Here is a 13,236-nt window from a genome sequence, read left to right on the forward strand (position 1 = left end):
TCAGATTCTCATCCCTCCTCACTGATGGCTCCTGAAAGCTTTCCTCCAGGACTGCTGGGAAGGATTCTGAACAGAAGAAAAATCCCTTTCTTTCTGAAGCCCCGAATCTCTTTGCAGACTGTCTCCTGTCTCACTACCTGCCATGGACCTCAGCTACACCTTAACCCCCTACCTTTACCCAAGGAGAACAGGTTTTATTTAGCACCAGGGAAAAACAGGAGCAGATGGTAGAGATGACATCTTATGCCCTTTTCATTTGGATGGGCCTGAAATACCCAATATGCCTGGCCAGGCGATGGGGCAAGGCTCCCCCTCTGGGTGTGCATTTGACATCCTGATAGGAATCCTGCAAAGTCAGCAGGGATGGCTGAGCTGGGGACCTTGGATTTGGCTGCACATTCTTTCTGACCTTCCAGTGAGTCCAGAAATTATTGAACCTGGATGTGACCGTGATTGTCCAATCTTTGCATTGGACAGATGAAGAAAGGAAGGCCCAGAGAGTTTTTAAATAACTTACCCAGGGTTGGGGCACCTGGGTGGCTCAGTCAGTTGAGTGTCTGACTCTTGGTTTTGGCTCAGGTCATGATCTCAGGGTCATGGGATCAAACTCCACATCAGGCTCTGCCCTCAGCAGGGAGTCTGCTTGAAAATGCTCTCCTTCTCCCTCTGCCCCTCCCCTTACTTTCTATTTTTTTCTTTCAAATAAGTAAATAAATCTTAACAAAAATAATAACTTACCCATATCTAGCCTACACAGGGCTGGGATTATAACCCACACATCCACACAGTGATGCTTTGGGGGTTACCTGGCCTGTGTCACCTCCCTGGACATTTATTTCTCTTGTCCATCATCCCATCACTGAACGGTGCAGAGCCGTTCTGCCATCCTTTCACAGAAACTATTTATTCCCCCGTTGATGATTTTGCTTTACTTCCTTCTGCCGTGCGTGTTGTCAGAATGTCTAGAAAAATCTGACAGCTGGTATTCCATTTAGGGACAACATTTGGGGGATGTGTCTTGAAAGGGCTCACACACAGTCTTGCTGAACTTCTACTCAACTTCCAAATATAATATGATTTCACTGGCGATGAAATGAAAAATGAGGAATGATGGAGTGCCATTCTGTAAGCACTCTGAAACGGCTACGTCTGGCCTAGGAACCCAGAGAAACAAATGAAGAGGCCAGGGCAGGGCTTTGTCAGAGAGCCCCGGGGTTTAAATCCTTACCCACAATTTGACTTTGGACAAAGGACCCCACTCTGCTGAGCCTCACTTTCCTTATCTGTGCCAGTGGGGCTGCAGAACTAATCTCTCAGGTTAGTTGCACATGTTAACAAATGACCAGCCCGTGGCCGGCACGCCGGGCAGTTTCCTCCTGTCCCTTACCTCCTGGGCCGTATCAATGTGACTTAAGCAGTAAACATACTGGAGGCAGTAAATCAAACTTAATAGATAGTATAATTTCTTCTGCAACCCCCTTAATAAGGATCCGGTGACAGGCAAATAGATGATTCAATCACAAGACCACTCAATTTCACGTATGTCAGCAACTGGAACCGAAGAATGAACTGTGAATTTGTCTCTCAGTGTCACTGAGCTTATGTTGTCCAAAAGCAAAATGTCTGGTAATTGTAAGGGGTGAAACTGAAGCAAAACGTCTTAAAACTCTTACGTCGCAAGGATAGTGAGTGGGCATTGTGGGTAGTCACGTGCTTTTGTATCTAACCCATTTTGATCGATGCTGACCTATTTATGTTTCCCAGTGGTTAGAACACAAACAGTGAAAACTGACACTTCCGAACACCGAGCATAATTTAGCTGAAGAAGGGAATTCAAAAAGAACAGGGGGATTGGGAGGGCCTGAAAGTCATACTGAGTATTCTCACTGGATCCGGGCCGTATAGGCTGCAGGCTAGGGGGCTAGGCCAGAGAGCCCCGGAATTCAGTGCCATTCAACGACCTCATGCCCAGAGCACCCACCACATGGGTGACAGCCGGTCAGGTGTCTAACTCAATCCGAGTAACTTCTCAGCCAGAATCCAGGTGCGAATACAGGAAAGGTCCCCTTCAGAGCCCTTGAATTAGATTCTTCTAGTCTCTTCCCTGCCTTAAAAGGGTTTCTGTAGGTGACTTCTTTGGTGCTCCAGGAAAATGGGTTCTATGTGGGACATGAACCCCCAACTCAGAGTTTCCCAGAGAAGTCAGGAAAGCTTTCCTTCTATGTAGCTTGGAGTCTCTTCCTGTTGCCTCTTGTCCTTCCCCTGGGATAAGATGGAAAACTTCCTGCTTCCTGATGATCACAGAGCCCTGTCTTCTGTAAAGATAAGGCAATCGAATGTGTCAGGGGCTGGTGTGTGTGTGTGTGTGTGTGTGTGTGTGTGTGTGTACGCACGTGTGTTCATGCATATATCTGTGATCTGTGTTGACCTAAAACTCAAACAAAAAAAGACAACAACATCAAGCCAAAAGGAAAACTAAAAGGAGAAAAAGAAAAACAGAAACCTCTCCCATCACGGGGGCCACAACCCCTTGGGCTCCTGGCTTATTTCTCCTTTAAGTTTCCATTCAGATGGAAGGAAGGATGTTTGTGTCCTGTCTCAGTTCACAGAACAGGAACACCTCTGTCCAAGTCTCAGATCCAAGATCTATCTATAAAAGTGAAAATATAAGCACTGATGTGAAATGATGCTGGGGGCATGTGGAAGGTCTGTTCACGTCTAACTGGCTCTGTGTCACACGCATTGCACAAATCCACATTTCCAAAGCTCTGCCACACTCCAGGATCCCAGCCTTGACCCTAACCTTGCTGTGCTCCAAGTTATTTGATTAAATTCCCCCTCTGCCACACAACATCAGTTTCTTTCTTTCTTTTTTTTTAAGTTTTATTTATTTAATAGAGAGAGAGAGAGAGAGAGAGAGAAAGAGAGGGCACGAGCCAGGGGAGCGGCAGAGGGAGAGGGAAAAGCAGGCTCTGCGCTGAGCAGGGAGCCCAACGTGGGACTCGATCCCAGGACCCCGGGATCATGACCTGAGCCAAAGGCAGACGCTTAACTGACTGAGCCACCCAGGTGCCCCCAATACAATATCAGTTTCATTGACCACCTCCTCCTTCCTAACTCAGAGACAGATGTGCCCTTTCAGCTTTTAAGGCAAAGACCTACACTTTTCGGTTTTTTTCTTTCTCATGGATTCCTTCTTCTGACATAAAGGAGGGCACGACTCCCAGTGCCCATGGATCTCCTGGCTTTCTGGGTGAGCTTCTTCGTTTTTTGCTGCAGCAAAGTTTTAACAAGAGCAGGAAGGACGAGCTCCCTGGGTGGAAAGGGAGGAGGTCAAGGTCAGCCATGGAGTCTCAAATGGACTCTTCTAGTCCTAGGGCACCGGCGGGGGGGGGGGGACCTCAGTGCCTGTGTGGCATCTCTTCCTAGACAACTGTACCCAAAAATGCAATCAGGGAAGCCCCTTCTTGAACAAAGAGAGGGCTGTGGGCGTTAAATCTATCCACCAGAGGCTCTGATCCTACCGAGATTGGAAAAATCTTAAACCTGAACACAAAGCAATGAGCTTATGTTTGGGGCCAAACAGCACGGACATAATAGTTAAAATACAAAACGCACACACAAAAAACAACTCTCTGACATGAAAACAAGCAAAATGGACTACGTAATCAAGGTTGCAGAGGTCATTCAAAAAAGCAGTGTACTAATTATAAAGCAATGTTTCTTTTATTAAATAAGACCACAAAGTTTAAAGCATTTAGTAATGGTGGCTGGAAATTATCAATTATCCCCCGTCCCCAAATGGTAGCTGTTGCCAACGTTATACGTCGGAATCAATGAAAGCAGACTCAGTAGGACTTCTATTTGGAAAAATCCCCTCTCAGTCATTTACTTTATTAATGTATGAGCTCTTGAATAATAAAAAGAGATTGCTTAGAGTTCAGATTACTACCCCGTGCACAGTCTGACCTTTCCCAAATTACTAAGACTTGTGATATTTCTCTGAACACAACAGTTATCCACAAACAAAGGCTCTTGTGGAAAACAAAATGCCCAGAAATACTCTCCCCACCCATCTCAAGAGCGTTTGCTGATGGGGGGGGGGGGCTGGAGCCCCCAGTGCTTCCATGATCTGAACACACAGTCTGTCATCAAGGAAGAATGAGACGGAGTGGGAGAGGCCAAGGAAAACTTATCCAAGTTTTCTCCCATCTCTGCCTCCCTCCACTCACCCTTCCTGGCCCCCCACCTGTCCTCCTGCAAATGGCCTTGGCTGTGACCGTCCCGCTCTTGTGTGCCTCCAACTCAAAATACAGTTACTGATGCGACAACCCAGGATTCACACGGAGGCCAACCGAGGCAGCCTCTGTACTGCTAATGGGTTGTGTTTGCCATTCACAGCATGTTTGAAAAATTTAAATTTGAATGTCTTTCCAAGGGGCATTGCTCTCAGGTTTATGCCTGTTCCCACCCACCACTCCCTATTCCCCAGGCTTGAGTTCATTTCCTTTATCGCCTCGGAGTATGAGCATCTCCTCTCTTCCTTCTTGTCATGGCCTTTCATCCCACACAGCCCAGACAGCACCCGTGGGAGCCCTGGTCTGAATGAGCCCCTGTGGCCACCTGGACTAACCCCGCCCCGAGTAGACTCCCTGACACAGTGCTCGGCGGGGTCGAATGTGGCAGTGCTAAGACCAGGCGGCCTAATGCTATTCTGGTGACTACCGGATAGCTTACCCACTGCGTACACGGATTTCTTTAAGTGTTCAGAAAAAGAATAAATAGGGGCGCCTGGGTGGCTCAGTCGTTAAGCGTCTGCCTTTGGCTCAGGTCATGATCCCAGCGTTCTGAGATCGAGCCCTGCATCGGGCTCCCTGCTCAGCGGGAAGCCTGCTTCTCCCTCTCCCACTCCCCCTGCTTGTGTTCCCTCTCTCGCTGCCTCTCTCTGTCAAATAAATAAAATCTTTAAAAAAAAAAAAGAAAAAAGAATAAATAGAAGCTAATAGTTGGACCTCTTTAAGAAATCTCAGCACTGGACAAGTTACAAATCGCTGGTAGCCTGATACCCTGTTTTAATGTAACTTGAAAATATTTTTTTTTCTACGCATCAGTGTTGTTACAAGCAGTTCTGATTGTCAAAGTGAGAAAGAGGGATTCAATTACTTAGCTTCCCTGGAACTTTCTACTAATTAGGGGATCAGGTAGGTGGAACTTTTTCTTTTCTTTCATGAGCCCCCAAAAATGGCCTCTCGTGGGGTCTATATTTTGGCCCCAGGAAAACCTTATTTCTTCTGGAACTAAGTGGTTAAGTTCATGAGAACTTTCATGAATGGGGCTCTTTCTGAGGAGCACACAGGTAAGCCATTCCTCAGGGTCCTCAGAAGCAGGTGTAATTATCCTGATGTTCCCAGGCAAGGAAACCCTCAGAGAAGGCACACCTGGCGGCCAAGGTCACACGGTTAGCCACTGGACTCGATCCAAGTTTGCCGCCGGCCCAAACAGGCTGTGTACCACTCCACGTGGCCCCCAGTAAGTAAAAGCAAACACCACAAGCCCGCACATCTAATCACAGACCTCGGAGGATCACGGGAGGGAAGGCAGGGTCCCTAGAGGTCCTTCAAAAATGCCGAGTTTGGGGAAAAAAACGGAAAGAAAATAAATAACCTGCTACATCTTTGCAGCAAGGGTCGTGTAGCCTCGGTCCTGGATTCTTGGCTCCCGTACAAGGCCCTGCAGCCCCGACTATAAATGTGTTTTCCATCTACCAGGATGTGGAGACGTGCGCTGAGCCCAGACCAGGTAGAAAGCAGAAGCAGGGTACCTACCTCCCTCAAACTCGGTTTGGCAGTTCTCCGATGTCTCCTGCAGGCTCTCCTCCTCGTTGATGATGATGTTCTCGATGTCCTTCATCGTGAGGTGGTCCCGGAAGGCGTGGTAGAGGATGTGTTTCAGCTCCTCCAGGGTCATCCTCTGCATGTCGAACTGTGGGGATACAGAGGAGTGAGAAGGTCTTGGGCACACGGGGGTGAGGACCCAGCTCGGGGAGCATGACCCATGGCCCTAACACCCCAAAGCTCCTTTCCAGGAGCTTCTCTCAGCTTTGCCAGGTAGCAGATGTGTTTTTCCATCCCGTTCAGCTCCAAACACGCTCGTGAATTTGCAGGGGACTTACTGGGAGTACAGCGAGTGCAACATGTCCCCCTCCATTGAAAGTCCTGGAGGAAAAAAAATGCCACCTGCTAGTTTGGCTTCCTACTCACTCACCGAAGCCATCTGCTGTCACCTCTGTACACCCTGCACACCTCACGGACTTTGGACTTGTGTCACACTTCAGACAATGCACATGTCTCTACAGATGATCCATCTCCCAAGGAGCCAGCCATTCCCATCTTGCTTTAAATAGGTATCTTGTTCGGGGCACCTGGGTGGCTCGGTTGAGTGTCTGACTCCTGGTTTCAGCTCAGCTCATGATCTCAGGGTTGTGAGATCGAGCCCCGCGTCGGGCTCACTGCTCAGTATAGAATCTGCTTCTCCTTCTCCCTCTGCTCCTCCCCCTCCCACTCTCTCTCTAAAATAAATAGATAAATCCTAAAAAAGTAAATATGTATCTTGCTCTAACAAGATAAAATGCAAGTTCAAAGCCATGTGTATGAAGAAGAGAACCTAAAGGGCAGGTGTAGCTTCCCCATGCTGTTCCCCCTGTCCTCCGGAGAGGGTTATACTCTCCCACTCCATTTCTGTCAGGTTCGGTCACAGCACTTTCTTGGCCAATGAAATGTGAGTAGAAGTCACATACACCACATCCAATGAAAAGCTTTAAAAGCCATTATGTGGTTCTATCATGTGCTCTTTCCCCTCCGCCATGAGAACAGCATGTCCCATGTGGGGGTGTTCCTTCTGTCTGGGCCCCAGAACAAGAATAAAGTGGAGAAGACCTGAAGCTACCCCAAAAAAGGAAAAGTAATGTGAGTAAGAAATGCCCTCTGTTATCGGCCGTAAAGATTTTGGGCTTGTTTGCTAACTTGGTTTAAGTCAATAATACAAAAATTAATACACAGAAGTGACAGGCTACCATCACGAACTTTCTAAAATATGATGTTCCAGGGCCAAGTGGTGGGAAATGAGAAAACTGTTATGGGAGGGTGGAAAGATAAAGACCTACGTATGTTATGCAGAAGGACAACATTTGGTAAGTCATTGCCTGTGAGGACTTGAAGGACAGATATATGTCAAATGAGTTTGTGGCTTTAGGTAATTAGCATGGTTGCAACTGGTTATATCTGACAGGGTGCCACAAGAAAGAGGTGAGCTCAGACTGAAAGAAATTATACAGAGAAAGACAAATATTATATGATTTCATTATATATAGAATCTAAAACCAACCAACCAACCAACCAACCAAAAATCCCTGAACTCATAGATACAGAGAACAGCCTGCTGGTTGTAAGATTTGGGAGTGGGCAGTGGGTGAAATGGGTGAAGGGGGTAAAAAGGTACACACTTTTGGTTATAAAATAAGTTCTGGGGCTCTAATGTACAGCATGGTGACTACAGTTAATAACACTGTATTGCATATTTGAAATGAAAAGAGTAGGTCTTAGAAGTTCTCATTACAAGGAAAAAATTGTGTAATTGAGCGTAGGATGGATGTTAATTCAATTTATTGTGATGATCATTTTGCAATATATATAAATATTGAATCATCCTATACACATGGAGCTAATGTAATGTTATATGTGAATTATATCTTAATTTTTTAAAAAGGGGGGAAAAAGATGTTCAGGAAAGAATCGGTTGGTTCATAAGTCAGGGATAGAGACAACTCAGAAATTCCTGGTCTTACAGAACAGAAAGAAGCAATTGTTTCTCATTTTCAACTAGGAAGAGAGAAAATTGAGAAATGCTATTAATAACAAAACAAATCTAAGCGTTCCTTATTAAAACCTCTGAATATGTTAAGTGACTCTCCGAGGAAACTGGTTATTAAGTTTAGAGAGAGTTATGTCTGAAAATAATTGTGGATGTGGCTATTAGCAGAAAACAACTGAAATCAAATAGATTTTAAAAAAATGACTAAGTTTTTGAGAGAGCCGTACTGGGTAAGAGCCAACAGCTTGGAATTAAAAGACTCGATGACTGTTCAAAACTTAAAATGATCTTTGGGCTCCCAACCTTTTATGGGCACAAGCCATTAGGAGAATAAGCTACACAGGCCCCAAGCAAGACATATTCTCCAATGCCCTCATCAGATAAGTACTAGTTGACCAGCGCAATGGACGGATCTCCCAGAGGGTGAAGCTGGGAACCATGCTTGAAATCATGCAATGAACTCAAAGCAGTTTCCAGGAAGCAGAACTAAGGTCTAATCAAGGAATATTCCTCACCCCAAGGTTTGTTCCACAAGAGTTCAGACTTGCTCCAAGCCTTTGATTGTTATGTGTCTTCCATTTTTCTTTTCTTTCTGGATGAGATTGCTTGGGTGGTTAGCCTGAGTCTGTTCCACCCTTATATGTTGAGTGTGGTGGGGGGAGAGGAGGGGATTTTTTTTTTTTTAGTTGTATAGTCTCCAGATTAGGAGAAGCCACACCCAAATTTAATGTATATTATGAGATTCTAGATCTTGAGTCTTATATGCTGTAATTGGATGGGACTTTTGGGTGTTTCCCTTGGGGAGGGCAGAGTAAATTTTGTGGCTGAAGGGAGGGAAATGAATATTTGTGAGCAAAAGTATGGGCTGTAATAGGTTTTATTATTTCCAATTATTTCTTTCCCCAACATGTGAGAGGGTCCTATTTCCCTGCCCACTGATGTAAGGCTTTGGCCAATTAAAAGCCAGTGAAAGTCATATAAGAAAGTGATGGATGTCCAAAGAGAAGTCTCAAAGCTGTCTTGTGTTCTGCCATTTCTTTTCCCCTTCTGTCACAAAAACATTTACACCAAATAGGGGCTGCTCCTTCATCCTGGCTTCTGGAATAAATACAACATGGGGCTAACTCACAAAGGGGATGTGATTTAAGAGAAACAAACCCTTATGTTGGCCACGAAGCTTTGGGAGTTCTGCAGTAAAACTCAGCTAAAAATGAGTACAGAATAATATTTTAAGTTTAGTCTGGATCGCAGTGAAAGAAAGCTCTAGACATTTTTCTTTCTCTGCTTTCTTTGTAAGCAATCCTTACCTTGCTTTAAATATGCCCTTATTCTAACAAATGAAATGAGGTCACTGAAATTTGCTGGAAATTTAAATGACTCAAGTTCAAAGGCATTTATATAAGTAAGAACAAGTGAAGTGGGGGGTGTAAAGTGGATTTATTTTCTGCATCATAGTTTATTGACTATAGAGTGAATTATGAGACACACTTAGGGTTGACCTGCAGTCTTATTGCCCCTTAGATTTGATAGGGGAACATGTGGTTGCTAGCCTGGGTGCTGGGGAAGGCTGGCAGGGTGAGGGTGATGGACATCACAGATGAGAAAATTTGGACACCCTCCCGCCCAGTGTGCCACAATCAGAGACAAAGAGTGACAAAATCAGAGAGACTCTGAGAAAATGAGTAAGCATTTCCTGGAAGACCAGCTGAAGGGCTGGAAGCCTGGAGAAACCCTAACCAGCTGAGAATTCATGGAAAATCAGAAATTAGGTGAAAAGAATCAGCCAGAGTCTGACAAAGTGAAGACAAGATACAGATTCCAGAAATCTCTATTTTCCTTCTATTCAGCCATCTGGGTCATCTTTTAATAACAGGATACTAATATTTAAACAAAATTAATTAAGTAGGATTCCAAGTTTTCTATATTGTCAGCATAGATCTCTTTTATAAGTTTGAAAGACATCACTGTCAAACACTATGGACACAATGCCAACAAGTATTCCTTCCATTATCAGTCCTGTAGCTTTTTAATTTTTCTTGAGTCAATTTTGGAATTCTGTATTTCTTTTTCAGAAAACCAGCCAAAAGATTAGCATGTAACTACACACATTAGTACCACAGTTTAAAATTTCTCTCAGTACTTCTGATATCCCATTTTGTATTTACAATCCTACTTGTTTTTCTTTCTTCTAGGTTTGGTTTCTGTTGTTTTATTCTGTTTGTAGTGAATCATGATTAAAGAATGCAGCCTGTACATCTGTTAGTTTCTAGGAACAGAAGGAGTTTTCCATTATGATATCTCTGCAGGGTCAACTACACAAACATATTTATCTTCATTAATTATATTATGTAGCCTTACATTTATAATCTGCCATCTCCTATAACCTTATTTTTCTGGGGACTACTTGATTTGTCAAAGACCATGGGTCACATATTAAAGTCTATGAAGAGAACTGTATCTTACAGTCCTAATATTTCTTGAATGGGGCTATTCCTTTGTGCAAAAAAAGGTGATTTCTTAATTCAGTAGTTATTGAGGCTGACTCCATGCCAGACACTGATGGAGATGCAAAGGTGAGCAAGACATGAATCTTGCCCTCCAAAGACAATCCAATAAGTGATTTTAATTCAATGTGTTATGAGTCATGACGGGGGAAGCACTGGATGGCTTGGGAACCAGTGAACAAGGCAGCAGGTTCTAGAAGGCTTCCTGGAGGACAGGCATGCAAGCTGAGACCTAGAGGAAAAAGGTTTGCCAGGTGAGTGGGGTGGGAGGAGGGTGGGGGGAAGGGAGGGGAGAAGGACATGGGGGCCACAACTCATGGCTATACCAAAACCTAGGGTGTGAAAGCTGACATGTTCCATGAATGGCTATAGGTTGAGTTCTTCTGAGGACTGGGAGCAGTAGAAGGACGTGGGGGACGAGGGGAGATCTGTGGGGAGAGTGCTAATCAGTAACAGCATACAACGCTGTGACACGACGTCCTTTCACGTTGTGAAACCATCACCACCATCCATCTCCAGAACTTTTTTCATCTTCCTAAACTGAAACTCCGCATCCATTCAACACTATCTCCCCATCCCCCTCTCTGCTTCCCCAGCCTCTGGCAGCCACCATTCTACTTCCTGTAGACAGTCTAACATGAATGTGACACCTCATATAAGTGGCAGTGTTTGTCCTTCTATGACTGGCTAATTTCACTTAGCTTCATCCGTGTTGCCTCCACCCGTGGCTACCGTGAATAATGCTGCTACGAACGTCGGTGCGCAAATACCCAATCCTGTCCCTGCTCTCCGCTTTCTTGGGTATAGACCACCCAGAAGTGGAGTTGCTGAGTCATATCGTAATTCTAGGTTTCATGTTTTGAGGAATGGAGCTTTGTTTTCTCTTTTAGGTAGAATGGGGTGCGCCTAAAGGATCTTCACTGGAGAAATTATTTCATTGACCTTGAGCTTGAGAAGAAATGTGCTTGGTGTACAAGGGGCAAGATGGCCAGAGAGGAGGCTACTGAAGCAACAGGTTTAGAAACTGTGGTGGTGTTGACCTGACGTTCTAGGCCCAGGAGAAAGCCACTCCTGCCTGAGGTGACGCATTAGCAAACCAGAGCTGAGATAACTTTTGCGTCCTCGTAATGTTCCTCTTGAGAAGTTCAGTGCATCCAGTCAGCCGGCCACCAAGCCAATGCTGGGCCTTCTCCCCCCAAACAGGGCTCACTGTGTGTGTCCCCAGCCAATCAGACATTTCCAATTTTTCTCTTCCTTGCTTCCTATGCATTATCCTACAAAAGCTTCCTGTCTTCCGCCCCATTTTGCATTCTCCGAATGCAAACTGTCTGCTTCATGAAGTGTGAAAGTTTGCTTTCATCACCTAAATTGTCTTCTTCAATCACTTCTTAACAGTGGGCTATGGTGACAGAGAGAATGAAGAACCATGGAAGAGAGCCACGTAAGAGTGTAAGAGCGTGACTGGCAAGACTTAATGATTCATTGTGTGCGGAGCGTGAGAGAGAATGAGCCAATCAGGATGATGCCCGCGTTTCTGTTCAGCTGGAGGGAACACAGAAAGACCAGGCAGAGAGAAAGGTGACCAGGTGAATTCTGGATTTGTGCCTGGGAGGTTCCTGAGGGACAGCCCGACAGAATAGCCCAGGAGGATGTCTAGATATGGGCTAATGATATGACTTTGGAAGTCATTTGCATACAGGTGATAATAAAAGTCATCAGAAAGGAAGAGGGTCTGGAGTATGAAAAAGCCCTGGAAAGGCATTGGGAGGACATCAAGATAAACAGGTTACAGTCTCCATGATAGAATGGGCAGGGTGTATGTGATACTGTGGTGTATAATACATGTATATTTTAGTCTTCCATTTAGTGTTCCTGGTGCCTGGCTCACAGCTCCCAAAACTCTTGGAATTTCTGAAGTGATAAGATCATCTTTTGTTTCAGTATTTGGTCTCTTGTCCTCAGTTCCTGCAATCCCTTCCGAGCCACAAATGGGTGTCTTGTTATTCGCAAGCCCCTTTCAACCTCAAGTAAGTTTATGTTACTGAGGTGACCTTTGGAAATCCCTCCAAGATGGAGAGCCGGTTGCCAGGGGAACCAATCATGTAACTTTCAGTCCCTCCCCCTGATTTCCAGGGAGGGGAGAGGTGCTGGAGGTTGACTCAATCAGCAGTGGCCAATGTTTTAATCAACTGTGCCTATGTTATGAAGCCTCCATAAAAACCCAAAAGGAGGGGATTTAGAGAGCTTCTAGGTTAGTGAGCCAGGACACTTCCATGTGCCCCAAACCCCATGAGGACAGGAGCCCCTTTGTTTGGGATCTCAGCGTACGTCTCTCTTTATCTGGCCATTCATTTGTATCCTTTAATAACCTTTGCAATAAACCAGTAATCTAGTGAGTAAACTGGTTTCCTGAGTTGTGTGAGCCACACGAGCAAATTAATGGAACTCAAAGGAGGGTGTCCCAGGAAGCTTTGACTTACAGGCAGCTAGTCAGAACTATGGGTAACAATCCGGACTTGCAATTGGCAACTAAAGTGGAGGGCAGCCTTCTGGGTTGAGCCCTGAGCTTCTGGAATCTGATAACATCTCCAGGTAGATAAGGTCAGAACTGAGTTGAACTATAGGACACCGAGCTGATGTTGGAGAACTGCTTGGTAGTGTGGGGGAAAACACCTACACATGGGAATAGGGTACAGGACTGTAGTATACCTTTTACCAATCTACACAATCAGTCATTAAAAAAATATTCAAGTGCCAAAAAGAGACCAACAAAAAACCCCCAGACTCTTAAATAGAGAACAAACTGGTAGTTACCAGAGGTGAGCTAGGTGGGGGGTTGGGTGAACTAGGTGATGGGGATTAA

The 13,236-nt window shown here is 45.1% G+C and overlaps 1 protein-coding gene across 7 annotated transcripts in view; it reads right to left on the reverse strand.

Moving 5' to 3' along the window:
• CALN1 (calneuron 1) overlaps positions 1-13,236 on the reverse strand; it is a 478,931-nt gene that overhangs the window by 27,535 nt on the left and 438,160 nt on the right. For all 7 annotated transcript variants that reach the window (XM_034670029.1, XM_034670027.1, XM_034670026.1 and 4 more), the window contains one exon: positions 5,826-5,982. In XM_034670029.1, coding sequence (XP_034525920.1) covers positions 5,826-5,982 — 157 coding nt within the window. The remainder of the gene's footprint in view (positions 1-5,825; positions 5,983-13,236) is intronic.

Source organism: Ailuropoda melanoleuca, chromosome 10, assembly GCF_002007445.2.
Source record: "Ailuropoda melanoleuca isolate Jingjing chromosome 10, ASM200744v2, whole genome shotgun sequence".
In the NCBI taxonomy this organism is placed as follows: domain Eukaryota; kingdom Metazoa; phylum Chordata; class Mammalia; order Carnivora; family Ursidae; genus Ailuropoda; species Ailuropoda melanoleuca.